The 17,612-nt window shown below is 38.7% G+C and overlaps 1 protein-coding gene across 1 annotated transcript; it reads left to right on the forward strand.

Annotated features, from left to right (window-relative positions):
- The first annotated feature begins 2,764 nt into the window (after positions 1-2,764).
- On the forward strand, positions 2,765-15,182 carry LOC109927364 (AN1-type zinc finger protein 5). Its single transcript, XM_048621071.1, has 6 exons — positions 2,765-2,878; positions 7,792-7,951; positions 9,674-9,779; positions 11,338-11,435; positions 12,211-12,330; positions 13,377-15,182. Exons 2-6 carry the CDS (start codon positions 7,801-7,803, stop codon positions 13,523-13,525), a joined length of 624 nt encoding a protein of 207 aa, XP_048477028.1. The 5' UTR covers positions 2,765-2,878; positions 7,792-7,800; the 3' UTR covers positions 13,526-15,182.
- Positions 15,183-17,612: the final 2,430 nt, after the last annotated feature.

The raw sequence follows: 17,612 nt of genomic DNA on the forward strand, positions 1-17,612 counted from the left end.
ACAGACGTGAGAGGAATAAGACAGACATAGTGGTTGGGGCAGGGCTCTTGGTGGATGGACTGCAAAACAGCAGTGGGAAGTATTTGAAGAAGTACTTGAAGAACAGGAGTCCTTTACATACCCTCAAAAGATAACAACTCTACTTGTATGATGAAACAGCCATGGTCATGAAAAGAAAAGTGAGGGGTAGTATGAAACTAAAGAACTTAATTTGCAACAAACAGTCAAGACTAAGAATGATGAAAAGAACTGGAAAGTGTACGAAGAAAATCCTAAGAATTGCAAAAAGGGAATGCAAGACGAAAAAATTTAAGAAACATAAAAGGTGTTTACAAGAAATTGATGGGACAGACTAAGAGCAAAATGAAGACATCACAGGTAATATTGCAATTGTAATTCAAGAAATTACAGACTTCCTAAATAAACACATCAATCTTGACAGCAAAAAATGAAGATAATGCACTAGTGAATGACACAAGGAAAACTAAAAATAAATCAAGATGAACAACTTACTCAATTTTATATACGTTGAAAACAAAGTTCATAGAGAAAATTGTGCGATAAAAGAAAGTCAAATTTCCAAATCTCTTATGGTTTCCATTCAAGGATTAAAATTAGAATCATAAAATCATACAATTTAGAAGAAGCCCTTCGGCCCCATTAAGTCCGTACTGCTGAAAATACACTATACCACTTAAAAGTTAATTAAAATAAGTAGGTGATGGAATTGTGGAAGTCAGAGTCATGATCATCTAAAACTGTCTTTATTCAGGAATTGTGCCCTTGGTTTAGAAAATATCCAATGTAATTATACTACGAGTAATTAAAAAAAGTAGGAGATAAACTAGGAAGGTGCTATCAAAGGAGCCTTGCTGAGTAGCTACAATGCATCTTGTAGTAGTTACCTACTATTGCCACTGTGCATCAGTAGTGGAGGGAGTGAATGCTAAATATGGTGGGTAGAATGTCAATTAATTGGGCTGCTATGTCCCAGATAGACTGAAGCTTCTATAATGTCATTGGAGCAGCACTCGCCCAAGCAAATGAAGAATTTTCCATCATACTTCTGACTTGTGCCGAGGATGTGGATAAGCTTTGAGGAATTGGAGGTTGATCATCAGCAAACATTCCAATTTCTGATCTTAAGGTAGAGGTAAGAGCATTCATGAAACAACTTAAAATGGTTGGGCCTACAATAATACCCCAAGGAACTCCCTCAGCGATATCTTGAGATTATCTGTAAATGTGTTGAAAGGTTTAAAAATGAGCATGGTAATTCATTTCTCCAGTTTTATACCAGAAAGGCCAGTTTTTTGCAAATCTGCCCCTTTTGGTATCAAACAATTTTATGTCCTTTCTAAATATAACATCCTTGCTACTTATATATATTACAAGTGTGGCAACAAAGAAGGTTAAAGTTCTAGCAAAGTGATTTTCTTTTATATCTTTGAAACCCAATAGATGTGTTTTTAACAATAGTTTTACATGGTCAAGGATGATTCTCAACAGTCAATTGCTATGCGACAGAAATCAGCTCAGCAATCTTCTCATGAACCATGAGTACAATTAATACATCAGGTTGCTGAGATTTTGCATTTGCATTCTGGAAATCTTCAGAGTTCTGCTTCTCAGAGAATGGAGAAAATAAATTCCAAGAGCTAAATTGATTTAAACCAAATTACAGTCAAATCACACAATGGTTCACTCATAATATGAAAAAAAAACCATGGTTATGAAAAGATGATAAAACATGGTTAGATTACTAACACTAATGGTAGATCCAAACCATTGTGATGAAAACACACAGAACTTTCTGTGTGTGTGTAATTACACTCAAGTACAAAATTGCAAGGTTTCTTCTAAAGCTCTGGATAATGAAATTTCTTTTCACCTGATGTCCTTATTTGTGTTCCTGAATGCATTGTGTGCTAGGGAGAAATGGCAGGGGAAGTTCATGTCAATCATGCATAGTTATAATGGTGGTTGCCTTCTTCCATGATTTCAAAAGAATATCTAACGTTGCCCTGTGTCAACAATAAATTCGAACAATTTTTGGAAAACGAGAAACCCTCCTATGTGTGTACATTGGCAGGGGAGCGTCTGTTACTCCTAACCTCTGTCAGTGGTCCCCTAAAAGAGTATTATCAATTTTATTCGGCAAAGATATTTAATGTTACAAAATCAAGACAGGTAACTGATATTAAGGAACATATTAGCCGTGATCTATCGAAATGATATCAGGGCGTGAACTCGCCCCGTTCTTAAAAGTGGATTGTCAGCATTTGATCAAATGTTTTTGAGAGGTGTATGCACACTTCAGGGAAGTAAATGATGAAGCAACCATTTATCCGAAGCCAGCAATGGCAGTGGGCCCAACAGCAGAGTGTTTACTCCAATTTTCAAACTGAAATGGGACAGCATCTGATGAGCGGGAGCATATGACTTGTTTGGGGAGCCTGTGAACAAGGTTAAGATTCATGAGCAGTCAGGTGGTAGACCTCCGAGGAGATAATGAAGTGGTGAGCACAAGAGTGCAGTGGAAGAGGGGTGACAGCTGAAGGCTAAAGCCTGCTAATTTTAAAACTAAAGCCAAACATCTTAAGTAAACAAAGCAAAACAAACAGAGACATTACCAGGGCGGGCACACACGTGTGCTTTCGCGGGGACACCTGCTCTACCGGGAATGGGGGTTTCGGGGGTAGGGAGGCGGATCCTCACGCGCAGCGACCAATCAGAGCCCAGCACGAGAGGGCCTCTTTGTGATGTCAGGCTCCTCACGCGCAAGAGAAAAAGAACGCGAGCTTCCGGGCTCCGGGATACACGGGTTCGGAGTGAGTGAGAGGGTCGAGCTGAGGGATATACCGAGGTGGAGCAGACGGTAAGGCCCCGGTGTGAGAGAGGGATGAGCAGAGGAAGGCCCGGGGGCACCGAGCGTGAGCTTCGGCAACGTAAGCGCTCCTTGTCTCTGGCCTGCCGCCGGAGTGAGGGCTCCGGCTGGCCGCGAAGGGACTGGAGAGGCCCGGGTGCTCCAGTAGTTCCCCCAGCCCGTGTAAGGGAGGTGCGGGCTCTGTCCCCTCTCCCTCTGGGACTCCTCAGGCCGTTTGTGGCCTTCAGTTTTGTTTAATTATTCACTTTTTAAACCGAGGTTCGAGTGGAGTTGGAAATAATTTTCCTCCTTCCCTTGAGGATGGTGACAGTTTGGATTCGATGTGGGATGAGAAGGGACACACACAGAGAGCCGTGGAGTAGCCTGTGATTTACTCGGTGTCTCGCCCTGGCTTGTTTCCGTTCTCAATAACGTTCGTCATCCGACCAGTTGGGCAATAAAGCTGCTCTGCTGAGCACCACAAAATCCCGTCATCGACTAGGAAATACGCTCCCCTGCCCATTAAATATTATTGTGCTACTTTCTTTAGCGTCAGTAGACGATGAGTCTTGAGAATAACCTTAACCTGCACATTCGGCTGTTTTTCTTTTTTAAATAAAAATCTATTGTCTGCGATTTAGAAGTAGGTGGCAATTAAGGCAAGCTACCGCGAATATTGGCAACCTGAAACAAACCGGACGCTTGGGTCCGGCAGCTTCTGTGAAGAGCGAACGCGGTAAAATTTCGAGTCCAGTATTTCACTTCAGATTTGAACAATATTAGGGTTTTCTTGTATTCGAGGCAGAGGCCCAGTGGCAAAAAGTTAATTGTGTAGAGAGATGTAACATGAGTGCACTTTAGTGCGTGGAAGGAGAGAGAATTAGTCCCCTCTAATAACGCGGCTATACGAATAGCACCTGTTTTCCATAGCTGTTTGTGTCCCTGATTAGTCACATTGCAGCCTTGTGATGGTCAAAATTGAATGCTTTGATCCTTGTGATCTTCCTGAGGAAAATTTTAGTTGGTATCTATTTAAAGATATTTAAACTCACCTTTTGCTATGTGAGGAAACGATGCCACCATGCAGTTATTAAACTAATCTTTGTATCTAGTGCTACGCAATGAGTGAAGAACTAATGATTTTGATAACCGCGATGGTCTTTGTAGAATGAAAGGTCCGTGATGTATGTATTTACTTTTGTATACAGTCAGGTTGATATCCCTCTTGTGCCTGATGTGTTCCTGTTTATAAATGCAAACTGCTAACTGACTCAACGGTAGCCAGTTACTACTAAAATGGGTGTGTCCTAACAAGCAGAAGATTGCTGAACTTGTTTTGCTCGCTAGTCATATGACCTACTACTTGGTATACAGATGCATGCCTCAAGTATTTTTGGACATGGGTTTATGCACTGAGTCACTACTTGATAAGGGATTGTACTAAAGAACATACTGTCGTCATGGTGCATCTGCATTAGCACAGTTTTAAGCCCATGGTTGATGTCATTCATCTTAGTGACAATGAGGTACCGTTTTTAGGATTTTTGTCTGGATATTGAGTGACAATACTGATCTGGTGCCTAGCCAGTTTAGAAATGAACACTAAATGAGCTTTGCACCATATATTTACTTTAGAGGCAACTAGAATCTCCCCAATCAAACAATCTGGGAAAGAGATGGCACACGATGATGAAAAATTGACAGCTGTTGAATCACTGGGTTTTCTGTCTCTACTTAAGTAGATAGCGTAGTGAAGCAAACTTCTGTGGTTTGAGACACCAACTAATTAAGGTTGGTTCTTGACAAGATCATCACAAACTTAAACCTTGAAAATAAAGGTAATTAAGATTCCTCTTCCCTCATGTCAAACCTAAGGCCTTTCTGCCCTCCTGGAAAATTATTTGACTAATGCTCATTTTGTACACAAGATCTAAGTTAACATAATCTGGAGAACTGTGGATGAGGCAGTCAGCTAAATACTGAACTTTTGTTTTTACTAGGTCATAACTTGTATGATCAGACTTTTCTGAATTGAGAAATTAAGACTTGGATAGAGAAGTTACATGTGGAAATCAAACTGCAAAAAGTTTTTTTACTTTTTAAAAACTTGCTGTAAATCTGATTTGGTGCAGCAGTAATGCCTTGTACAAATAAAATTACTCCTAGCTATGGTGCCATGTTAAAATACAATTTGTCACAATCAGTGCAATACTATAATATCTTGCATAAGGATTTTTTTCCTTTTTGTGGGGCTGGAAGGGTTTTAAAAATGGCATGCACAAGCTAATAGAGCAAACTGGATATAAATGGGAGACTTTGGGTCTCAGCAGCAATTGGAAATTCAGTGGCTTAACAACAAAACTTGATGTAACTTGGGATACTGATGCTTTCTGGAGTGTGGTAGCTGGTGAACATAGCATCCAAGTAGTCAGTGGTAAGAGCTTGGATCAGGGTTTTAGCCAGCTGGTTGCAATAGGATAAAGATGTTCATGCTGGGCTGGTGGTGCTTTGAGAATTTCAGCCCAGGGTCCAGTGCAGCACTAAAGCAACTTGTGCTTATTAATCTAAAGACAATGGCTAGGGAAGGACATTGCATCAGTAGCAGTTGCATGTTTTTGTTTCTTCCCTCCCCAAACCCCAGTGCCCTTGAAGCCGTCCTCAAATTTTAAGGGAATTAACGCTGCCAGAGCTGGGGATATATTGAGTAGATTAACAAGGAAGTTGCAGGGTTAGTGAAGCTGTGGTAGAGCTTGGTGTATGAATGCAACTTGACACTTCCTGCTCCTTTCTTGTTGAGAGAACAAGAAGAGAAATGGGGGTCCAAGGATGGCTCCTTCTGGGCTTCCTGGTGCAAGGATCAAATAGGAAGTCATTTTGGGAGATACACTATTCTTGACTAGGTACAGCAACCCTATGAATGCAGTCAGCCAAGTGAGGAGGTGCATCTAAGGGCATTGATTAGGAATGTTTTTATTAACACCAGCCTGTTCAGATGTTCTTACCAACCTCTGGAACAGGTGGGATTTGAACATAAGCCTCTGGGCCCAAAGGTAGGGATACTACCCAACATTTCATACTCCCAGGTGGTCTCCCACTTAAGTACTAACCAGGCCTGAGTCTGCTTAGCTTCCAAGATCACATGTATTTAGACTTGTCTGGCAGTCAAGGCTCAAGTGTATAGAATTGGGTTAGTGTGGTTCATGAAGCAATTTTGGAGTTGGACGTGACATGAGAGACTGTATCTCATCAAATCCATGCTGGCTCCAAAGAATGAAATCAATCCCCTAATCTTGATCCCTATAAGTCTTGAAGATTGACTTCCTTCAACTGCCCATCCACTTTGTGAAATGTTTCCACATTATCACTTGCTTTCATTTCTTGCCTAAAATTTTAAATCATCTCTATTCTTTACATTATCAGTTAATGGAGTGCTTTTCTTGTACAGCCTAGCAGGGTAACTTGTACAACATCACTTTCTGGATTATCCCATAATAGGTAGAGACCCAGCTGAGCCATTAGGGGTCCTCCATTAAGGGGAGAGAGATTTTCTTTTTGAGGATTTGTGGTTTGAATCTCTCCCAGAAAGCAGTGAAGGCTGGATCATTGAACATGTTCAAGGCTGTATTATATTCCTTGATACTCCAGGAAGGTGAGGGTTATGGAGGGGCTCAATGGGATTGAGTTCAAGTCACAAACAACTTGGTTATTCTTACTGAATAGAGCAGGCTTGAGGCCTACTCCTACAGCTTTTGCTCCAGCCTTTCCAACATAACTTAATGGCTCCAGGGAACAATTCTAGTAAATCTGTCCTTTTTATGCCAGCTCAGACTTCATTTTCCAGGGTAAAATACTGTAATTTGGGCCTAACCAGAATTTTATGTTGGATGTGTAATTCTTAAACTTGAAAGGGTTCAAAAAAGATTTACAAGGATGTTGCCAGGGTTTTAGAAGGTTTGAGTTATAAGGAGCAACTGAATAGGCTTGGGCTTATTTTCTGTGGCGCATCAGAGGCTGAGGGGTAACCTTGTAGAAGTTTATAAAATCGTGAGGGGCATAGGTAGGGTGAATAGCCAAGGTTTTGCCTGCACAGTTGGGGACGCCAAAACTGGAGGGTATAGATTTTAAGGTAAGAGGCGGGGGGGAAAAGATTTAAAAGGGGCCTGAAGGGTAACTTCTTCCAAAGTGGTGCATATATGGAATGATCTACCAAAGGAAATGGAGGCTGGTACAATTACAACACTTGAAAGGTGTTTGGATGAGTACATGAATAGGAAAGGTTTGGATAAATATTGCTAAATGCTGGCAAACAGGTCTAGATTAACTTACCATATCTGGTTGGCGTTGGTCAGTTGGACTGAATAGTCTGTTCCTGTGCTGTACAACTGAATGTAGTGTAGTTCTGCCATGCGACAATCTGATTTGAAAGGACTGTTTTAGATAGTTTTGAAAATAGGTGCAGATTAAGGTAAAGCTTTTCAGTGAGAAGTTGGAAGTGGGGTGGAATGTGTAAGTGTTGAAAGATCTCTTTGAAGGTTTGGATTAACAGGAGGTTATGGATAGTTAGTGGTTTCTTGGGATTAAGAGGAATGAAGAGTTTTCTAAACTAGTTTTTAGTAAATTTTTAAGGTTTTCTTTGAACAGACTTTCTGAAGTACCAGTTCATGTGAAAATTCTTTCCATTGACCATTTAATAGTGATGAAATCTATTTGCAACTTGTACACTCCAATGAGAATGCAATATTCTACTGTTGTCTGTGAATGGTAATGCATCATAATGAAGCATTTTAGATCATTTTATTACATGGCTATTTTAGATTCCCTTGCTGTGCGTAATTGTTTAAAGTTCCTTTGAACTTTACCACATCCATGAATAATACCAAGGTTTTGCCAACACTATTCAATAATGTCTGTCTTTGTACCTGCAGTACACCAATATGGCTCAAGAAACAAATCAAACGCAAGTGCCTATGCTGTGCTCAACTGGGTGTGGATTTTATGGAAATCCCAGGACAAATGGAATGTGTTCAGTGTGCTACAAGGAACACCTACAAAGACAGCAAAATGGTGGCCGTATGAGTCCAATAGGTAGGATTTAAATTTTTTTGCATATGCTCCTAGACACCACCTTACCTTGTGAAGAGTAAGTTATTCTTGCAGCTCCAATTACAGTTGCTGTTCCAAATTGACCTGAATACTGTTTCTAGCTACCAAAATAGATTGAGAAAGTATTAGAAATAAGGAATTGGATTATGACTTTGAAAAATTGCAAAACAAATATGCAAGCAATTTGGTGTCAGCTGTTAAGGCACAGAAACTTTGCACCATGTAATCAAATCCAAAACTGAGGAATTAGCAGCTTTTAAATATCATTCTCTGTCCATCAAGTTTCTGAAGAGATTGTTCTTTAAGTACTCTTTAAATGGGTGTTCCGGCTATGCGTCGTAATAGAATGGTAAAGGAGGCAGTTCAGTTTTACCAGGTCTGTTGGTTCATCAAAGAATGATTAGTTTAATAAACGCTTGTACACTTTATCTCTGCAGCCTTGCTTTCAAAATTTTTATCTTGAAAGCTATTGTTGAATCTACACCTAATGTCCTATCAAAGTACATTCTAAACCCTAATCCAACATTGCATGAAGCTTTTTCTATTGACTTCCTGGTCTTCTGCTGGTTACCATAAATTGTTAGCCTCCGATTACTGACTTTAGGTGGAAGTTGTGGGTTTTTAAAGAAAAAACCCCCTGTATCTCCTTTTTTCATCTATGCTACAAGAACAACAATCCTTGCCAGGCTTTTGGTCATCTGCTCTGAGCTCCTTATACAACTGGGAGCATAACTTGTTCTCTCTTCAAATGAGCTATTTCAAATTACCACCAAGCATTAAAACACTTGTTAATTTCTAGGTTGAGTGAAACTAGCAATATTTCTACATGAAAGTCTTGTTTGTTTCCAATGAAAAATCTTTAGCATTTCTTTGTATAATTACCAACTTACAAGTTGGTAACTGGCATTCTCCAATGTAGCAGTTGGCATATAATGGCAGATCAAAGTAGAATCCTTTCCTGAAACTAATGTTTTGCTGCAAACTTTTAATGTGACAGACCTAATATTTTAATTGAAACTAAAAGTAAGCCCTGAACATGAAGTAGCTATTGATAAAATTTAGCTAGACAGTTTGTGTTCAATTATTTTGATTCCCTGGTGCATCTAATATACTAAGTGACATCCTAAGAACTTAGCTGGTTCAGTGCTTTATGCTTGAAACTGGAGGCAGGAGAATTATTGCTGGAGCAATTGTGCTAAAATAATCACTTTTATAATGTTAAAAATTTGTGGTGAAAAAGTTCCATAGATACACCAGTTAGGGGGTAGCGAAGTCTATGCTTCAGATTGATTGATCTGAACTAGGAATGGATTAAAGTGTAACAGCTTTAAAGCAAGCAAAAAGCAGATGAAAAAAATCTCCTGTGATAGAAGGAAGGAGTGATAAGGCAAGTGAAGAGACAACTGTCCTAAAGGAGGTCTAGACAGACTTCTGCAATTTGCTGTGCCCTGTCTGGAGTTTATTTTCATTCTATTTGTTCTGAGTATTGCATCCAATTGTTGCAAAACCTGATCTTAAACTGTTATTTTTCACTGTCGTTTGGTGTATGTGACTCATAGCTAGCATGTTTACATGTGACCTATCCCAGTTTCATTAAACAAGATGTGTTCATACCTGACCCCTGCCAGTCTTCTCATGGATAGCTTTTTGTTTTACTGTCAACAAGAAATGGCAGACAGCTACTAATGTGTTTTCATTCTTTAGGTACAGCTGGTAATTCCAACAGTTCCAACTCTGACTTTGCTCACATCCAGCGAACGGAGAGCTTTAAATCTGAAGGAGCCTCCATCAATGTAACTGTCAAAACACAGTAAGTCTGAATGACACTGCAAGTGCTTGCCTGTTTGGTTATCATTTAAGGAAGACTCAAATGATATTGCAGATCATGTAAACATCCAACTCCATATTTTACCTATGCTTGGTCAACATCACTTGTACATTAAGTGTATGGGGCTATAATAGCTCAGTTGGATGCAATATTTTTTTAAGCCTAATGTTCCAGGTTTAGGGATATAATATCTGATAAGATCAAGCAGGCAATATCATTAACTGAATAGAACGGATTGCTGTACCAGAGATTCCATTTCAATTTTACATAAGTCATGCCCTGTTTTGGAAGTGTTCACAGATCATCATGGAAATCCAATGCTTCTTGCAATTTTTAAAACCTTAAGTGAAATTCAAGCTTGTACTACAGAATGTTAGTTGTAGGCAAGTTCCTGTGTAATATTCTTCAGGAACCTTGCAACATGTGAAATGGCTTTGGAGATCAATCATGAGAGGTTAAAAGCAGTGACCCACCCTGCTGTCAATTCTGTTTTCCCTGTCAATGTTACAACATGAATTTCAAAACAAACTAATGAATTTATAGGGAGTTTAAGTCATCCTATTTGGTTTGCTGGACAGTACACAAGGTGAAGCTGTTTTCCACCTGTAAAAAGGACAAATTTAAAATGTACAAATGAAGCAAGGGTGATTGTCATACATTAAATTGAGGGATGGCATGCACCACCTGGAAATGTGGAAGCTAGCTGAATTAGGGCATTCAAGACTCCACTGTGGTTTATTTGGATAGTAGTAACATGCAGGAGATTCTGACTGGATAATGAGCTGATGAAGGTATGAAAGGTCACCAGCAGTGTAATTTTGTTTTAGCATCAGCTTGACATCCACTCGAGGTAGTGCCTAGAATGGCACAGTCCTAAAGTTGCAGTCAGTGGAACACAAGAGAATCACTACTTCTATCCATCATATTAGAGCAGCTATCCATCTCTGACAGTCTCTGACAAAATCCAGCAGCTGCCCCACTGCCATGAGCCCTAAGATAACAGACAGTAGCCACAAGGCAGTCAGGAACATGGAGGACACAAGTGACCTGCAGCCCCTGTTCATCCACCCCTGCAAATGCCCTGGAAGGGGCTCCCCTCACTTCAGTAGTTTGCCAAGTAAATTATTCATTTCTTCCTTAAAATTTAACAACTCATTTGCCAGTAAGTCTTCAGTCACTTTAAAGTACAGTATTTCAACTTGGAGGTTCCATGCATTGTTTTAACTGTACTAAGGTCAATCCTGCAGAATTAATTCATGTTCCACTAATCCTTACAGAACCAGTGCTTATCATAATCACCACTTGGTCTCAAAATTGAGACATCTTCAAAGTCAGATTTGTGTGCCTTGTAAATGTAGATATACAGTTTCAGTCTCAAGATACAAAGTTTAAAATAATAAAATTGGATAATCTTTTGACAAATAACATGGATAAAAATGTCAGATCAATAGAAAATTCCTTATTTTTGAGTAATACTAATAGTAATTGAGACTTTTTATTGCAAAACTAATTATCCTGATTATATTTTTCTATTTGGCAGAAGCATGTCAGGATCAACCTTGCCTGTGACACAGCAGATGACTGAAATGAGTATTTCCAGAGAAGAAAAACAGGCAGAAGTTGAGGTGGCAGAGCCAGGTACCATTTTTAATAAACATCTTGAAACAATTTATTAACTGCTTTGCTTGAAGAGGTTCTAACAAAACATGATGTACTGTATGGCCCAAGGTAGAAATAACTTTGTTTTTGAAATGGTGTAACATCAGTTTGGGGAGAGTTGAGATCATGTAGGGATCTGAAAATGGATTGACCTTTCAAATTAAAGGGCTACATAATTGGGCACGAGTTGATTGGTTGGCTCTTTTATACTCTAACATTTTACTGATGGCAGCGAATCATTTTATAATTCACTATCTTAATTTCAAGGATTTAAGTGCTCCGTATGCTTTGTTCCTTATTCTTCTGTCCTTGCTGGCCTAGATTCCTAATGTCACATTTTTTTGAATTCTTATAGCTTCTGCCCACCTATTTTAAAAGTGCTTTTAAGCTTTTATCACTAGCTAAGTATTTGCTCACCTCTGCTTTCAATGTTCTATTAGTTAAGAATTTCTGCTAAAGAAACTATATAGATACATTTCTTTTGTTGGGCTGGATTGCTGGCATTCTAACTTTAATGTTGCTAGGAAAATGCTGTGTACCCACATGACTGCTGTTTGTACCCAGTGTTTTGTACCTTATCTTTATAATGCTTTGCCTTGAGTAACAAATGATGTGACATCAATTAGATTCTGAATTTTCCTTGTGCAAATATAGATAACAAACTAGGGTAACAGTTTAGACTAAAACAGAAATTCATTATTTGATGTCTATGACAACATTGTAATGTGAATTACCTACTTGTGTTTAATTGTAGCACAGCCATCTGCCCTACCTGCACCAGCTAGTACATCAGGGAGTGAAGACAAATCACCAGAGGTACCCCGTCCAAAGAAGAACAGGTGTTTTCAGTGCAGGAAAAAAGTTGGTCTTACAGGTGAGTTCTCCTATAATGCGATAGTTGAGTTCTCATGTGACTTTGTGCTGTAGAACATCACATTGAGTGAAATGCTATACCTGTACAGCAGAAAGTTTGTTATCCAAACAATGTCCATTATTCATCAGTCATGTTACAGCCAATTCATGTTAGTAAAACATGTTATAAGCAGAACTACCTATACATTCACTTCATTCATCAAGTCACTAATGTATTATAAATAATTGTGATCCCAGCTCTGATCCCTTTGATACTGCATTAGCTGCAGGTAGCTATCTTGAATGGTATTTAACAGTCTTCTAATGGTTAGCTATACTTTTAATGCACTTGAAATAAGGCTACTTAAATGTTACAAGTTCCCACTTATCTAATCTGCTTGATTATGTATTTCTATTTTCTGCTATTACACCCTTTATAACTGACTTTTTTCTTGGTATTGGCATCAAGCAGTGACTCATCTTTACCAATTTCAATTTTTATTAAAATCTTTTAGATCATAACTTGCTCATGGATAAATTTAAGATGGAAAATGAATGAATATGTAGAGGTTTTAGCTTAGCAACTTCAATCATTACTATGATAATTCCCATTTTTCTCCTTTTACTATGCAAGACCATATCTTCCTTTCCCTCCCTCATTCTGATATGGTTTCTGCTTTGTTTCATACCCCTTCTACTTAAGTTGTTTTTGATATCCTTATCACTTTCCACCCTGTGGTCAGTTTGTCCTGTCAAAGATCCTAGGTAAAAAAAACAAATTTTAGTTCATCCACAACTGGCTTAGTTGTTGCCAAATCCTCCAACCATAACTCAATCCATATTAGTAAATGATGGCCACTTTGACATCCCTAGCCCTTTTCATCTATTATGCCAAAATAGATAAAAAGACAAATTGGAAGGAAAAGCTTGATTTATGAATTCTCAAACTTGTTGCTCAACTTTTTAAAAGCTAGGTTCTTCACTGTGGGTTAAGATGCAGTGTTTTTTTTTTAAATAAGGCCACTTGGTAATTGAATTTAAGCTACTTAATTTCACTTTTACATGCAGGTTTTGACTGTCGATGTGGGAACTTGTTCTGCGGACTTCATCGTTACTCAGATAAACACAATTGCCCTTATGATTACAAGGCAGAAGCAGCAATGAAAATCAGGAAAGAGAACCCTATTATTGTGGCTGAGAAAATTCAGAGGATTTAAACAGGCAATTGAAAAGGACAGTAACTATCAAAGACTGCATTTATTCTTTATCCCCTGATCTATTTTGGGATCCTCATAGAGCAGATGCATGGGCTGTTTTAATCCTTGTCTGTTCTCCAATTGTGCTTTAACCCTAGTTCCTAATTGTAAGGTGGCTGGACATTACTAGATGCAATTGAGCACACAGTACTAATCACAACAAGTGAAACCATTGACCTACAAAATGAACAGAATGAGCTGGTTAAATGGAGATCGCTAGTAGTGGTTCATGTGCCAAGCTAGCTTAAGACAATGTGTTGTAGTGCTTTTAATTAAGTAAAATGACCAACCAAAAACTTGTTTGTTAACATGTTTCTAGTGCCTAAGCAGACTTCAGTCTTTGGATGACTTCTAGAATAGTCTGTCAAATTACATAGATTCAAAGATATGATAGTTCGTATATTTGAATAACTTGGATTTTTAAGGTGCGTAGCCAATTCCATTGGAGCCTTGGAGCTGCCTTCATCTCGGCATACATGGGCTCAGTTTTGTAGGTTAATGACTTTCATGCTGGTGTTATTCAGGGAAAACCTGTGCAAATAGGGAAGGCTTTCCAAGTTATGTTTTTAAACTTTAATTAGAAAACAATTTTCCTTTCCTCTACTAGAACACAATCAGCCTGTAAACATTTTCAGAGTATTTAATTATGGGAGTCTGAATAATACAGAATGTTGTCAAGGCCAATGAATCTGAGCCTCTTTCTCCTAGAACAGTAACTCTGCCTTCATTTATTTAAGCATATGTACACTAACTATGTAGATCAATATGATACATGCAGGCTGTTTACAGAAGTTGCACATGCTTTTAACAGATGTGAATGAATAAAACTGTATCTAAGTAACTAATTGGTAATGTCCCAATTATACTGCATCTGTTGGTGAGTCTCATTACACATTTGAAACCATGTGGCAAGCGTAATAGAATGCCAATTTTCATAGTTTGGTAGCCTCCTATCATAAACCTGGGAGGAGAGAGCCTTGCATGGCTTGTTTGACTGCATGTGGTGCCCAGTTATTTTTTTTTTTCTTGACCCCTTTGCCTGTTAACTGCTTGGGCAGAGCACACAGTTTAAGTTAACTTGACAGGCTGTGCACCACTTAATGACAATTGTTTAAGAAGTATATTTGTCTGCTGATAGCACACCTATCATCACCCAATCCCACCATGACTACAGTGCATTATAACTGGGCTATATATTCTACAGTGTTAAGAGTATAACATTGCCTTATTGCATGGACTGCATGTCCTTAGCAGTGTAAAATGTTGAACTGTAGAAATGACAGTATGCTGAATTGAAGCTATTGTACTTTTACATCTGTTATTAGATCTGTGGTGTACAAATTAGTTGCATTTTAAATCCAGTACAATTTAACATGTAGCGTGATCAAATCTTAACAATTTTAACAGGCTGTGACTTCAATTACTGTTCATCCTTGCAATAACTCGGCATATTCAAATACTATACACAGCTTAAGTTTTGTTGACAAACTACAGTATGCCTTTTTAATTTTTAATCTTGGGTACGCAATTTGTACAGAAGTATTTATATTTATGTAATGCATATCATGCTCATCTGCATTTATGCGAAATTGGATGTAAATAAATATGTACAGAATAACTTCTGTTGGTTTCTTTTCCACTTTCATTAAGGAGTTGTATAACACATGGGTGGCCCATGTACCTATACCTGTTTTCTCTTCCAAACATCTTTTCAGTGTTTCCATTTAATTTTGCATTGTCCTCATTGTGCCTCAACCAAGTGAGAAGGGAGTGAACTGGCTGCTGTTGACCTTTGGTTGGTCAGAGTAATGGTTTTGTGCTCTTAACATGAGGTAACATCTATCCTCATTGAGTTAAATGTCTTCCTGTAATTGGAATTAAAGGCTTAATCTGCTAATATTGAGGGGAAAATAACTGACTTCAAATAAGGCCTTCATGCAATCATTTGGCTCTTCACTCACTGTCTAGTACAAAGAATATAGAGCATACCGTTTTAATCTCTTGGGTATCTGAGGTCTTAAACTGATCAGTCGGTGATTTTTGTGGACCATTTGCAGCAGTGAATATTAAGTTATTTCTAATGTTTACGACCCCTCAATCTTTCAAGATGAGCAAACTTCTCTAGTCTTAAGTCTAACCCACTTTCTCTACAAAACAGCTGTTTAAAATGAAAATTAATGTACCTTTTGTCTGTTTGTTCAAACAGGCAATTATAGGCTGTATCTGCAGCATGTTGTTGTGAACATGTTTGATAATTATTCTTGGGTGTAAATCCAAATAGATGGACACACTTTAGGAGGCTGACTGGTTTATCGGCTCATGGGTAAGTTTAACTTTCAACATCAGGGTCATGAAAGTTGGCCAACCTGTTGGGATAGTGATGTCTGCATCCATTTCCAACTCAGTATTTTTGATCACTTTTTAAAAGGCATTCAGTTCATAAATTCCAGATATATGCATTCAAAGGTCATTTTGTATAACCAATGGAATATTTGTTAATATTGTGGAAAATTGCAGTGTATTTTGTGTAAATGAAACTAGAGTATTAGTTTTCACTGCTTTCATAACATTAAACCACTTACAATATCATTGAAGCTTGCATTAGTGACCTGTAGCAAGCCAATATTCAATGGTGTTGGGAACAAGGGAAAGCTAAACTGAAACCTACAAATTCCTTTCCTGTCCTTAATCAGTGTTTTAGAAAGTTAGATGTGGTTTAAGACTATTAGCATGTGGTTTGAGGACTTGATTTGTTCATGAGATGTAGGTGTTGCTGGCTGGCCAGTGTTAATTGCCCATCCCTAGCTGCCCTGAAGGAGGTGGTAGTGAGCTGCCTCCTTTTTGAATGGTTGCATCCACTTGCTTAAGATTGACCTACAATCCTGTTTGGAAGGGAATTCCAGAATTTTGACTCTGTGACAGTGAAGGAATGGCAATTGTATTTCCAACTCAGGATGATTAGTGGCTTAGTAGGCAACTTGCATGTGGGTTGTGCTTCCCTATAATAAATTGTGGGTTAAAATAGAATTATTTCACCCAAATGACAATACACCCTCTGCTCTCCACAAATGTGAATTTTGAGCAGTTTTACAAGCTGGGGCAGGGGAAATTATCTTGTCTAACTTTTGGTGGAAAATAAGACTGGAGGTGGTGCTTGATGACTTCTGCAGAATGGGCTGAAGGGCCTCCTTAGCCATAAGGCTATCTCTGGGTGCCGTGAAGATGCTTTTTTATTTGTGGTGGGTTGCTCTAGATTTTGGGAGCCTTTAAAATATTCAATACTCTAAATTCTTGAGGAAACAGATACTGACTTTTCTGCAACTGCTGTGACTTGCACACTACAAATTATCTAAGTTTTTCTGGGTATTCAAAGCTTTGTTTTTAGTTTAGTTTCAGGTACAGGACCAATTCTGTTCCACCTGGAATGACTTGACTAAAAGTCATTGTATGATGGATTAGCTCTTCACAATTGAGGATGAATTGGTGTTTTAGTCTCATGGGAGACATGGGTGTTATTGGCTGAGCCAAAATTGACTGCCCTTAGTCAAAAGTGGTGAGCTTCCACCTAGAATTAATACAGTCCATGTGCTGTAGGTAGACCTGTAATGTCACTTGAGGTTCCAGGATTTTGACCCAGTGACCTTTTAAAGGAAGAATGTTTGGTCAGGCTGGTGAGTGGCTTGGAGGGAAACCTGCAAGTAGTGTCCCTGTGTATCTGATGGTTCATGCCAACCAGATATCCTAAATTAATCTAGTCCCATTTGCCAATATTTGGCCCATAATCCCTCTGAACCTTTCCTATTCACGTACCCATCCAGATGCCTTTTAAATGTTGTAGCTGTACCAGCCTGGACCACTGAACTCATTCCACACTCTACACTCTACCCTCTACCCTCTGCATGAAAAAGTTGTCCCTTTGGTTGCTGCTAAATCTTTTTCCCCCTCTTTAAATCTATGCTCTCTAGTTTTGGACTACTCCATCCCAGGGAGGAGACCTTGGCTATTTACATGATCCATGCCCCTCATGATTTTATAAACCTCTAAGATC

Source organism: Rhincodon typus, chromosome 3 (genome assembly GCF_021869965.1).
Source record: "Rhincodon typus isolate 14 chromosome 3, sRhiTyp1.1, whole genome shotgun sequence".
NCBI classification, from domain to species: domain Eukaryota; kingdom Metazoa; phylum Chordata; class Chondrichthyes; order Orectolobiformes; family Rhincodontidae; genus Rhincodon; species Rhincodon typus.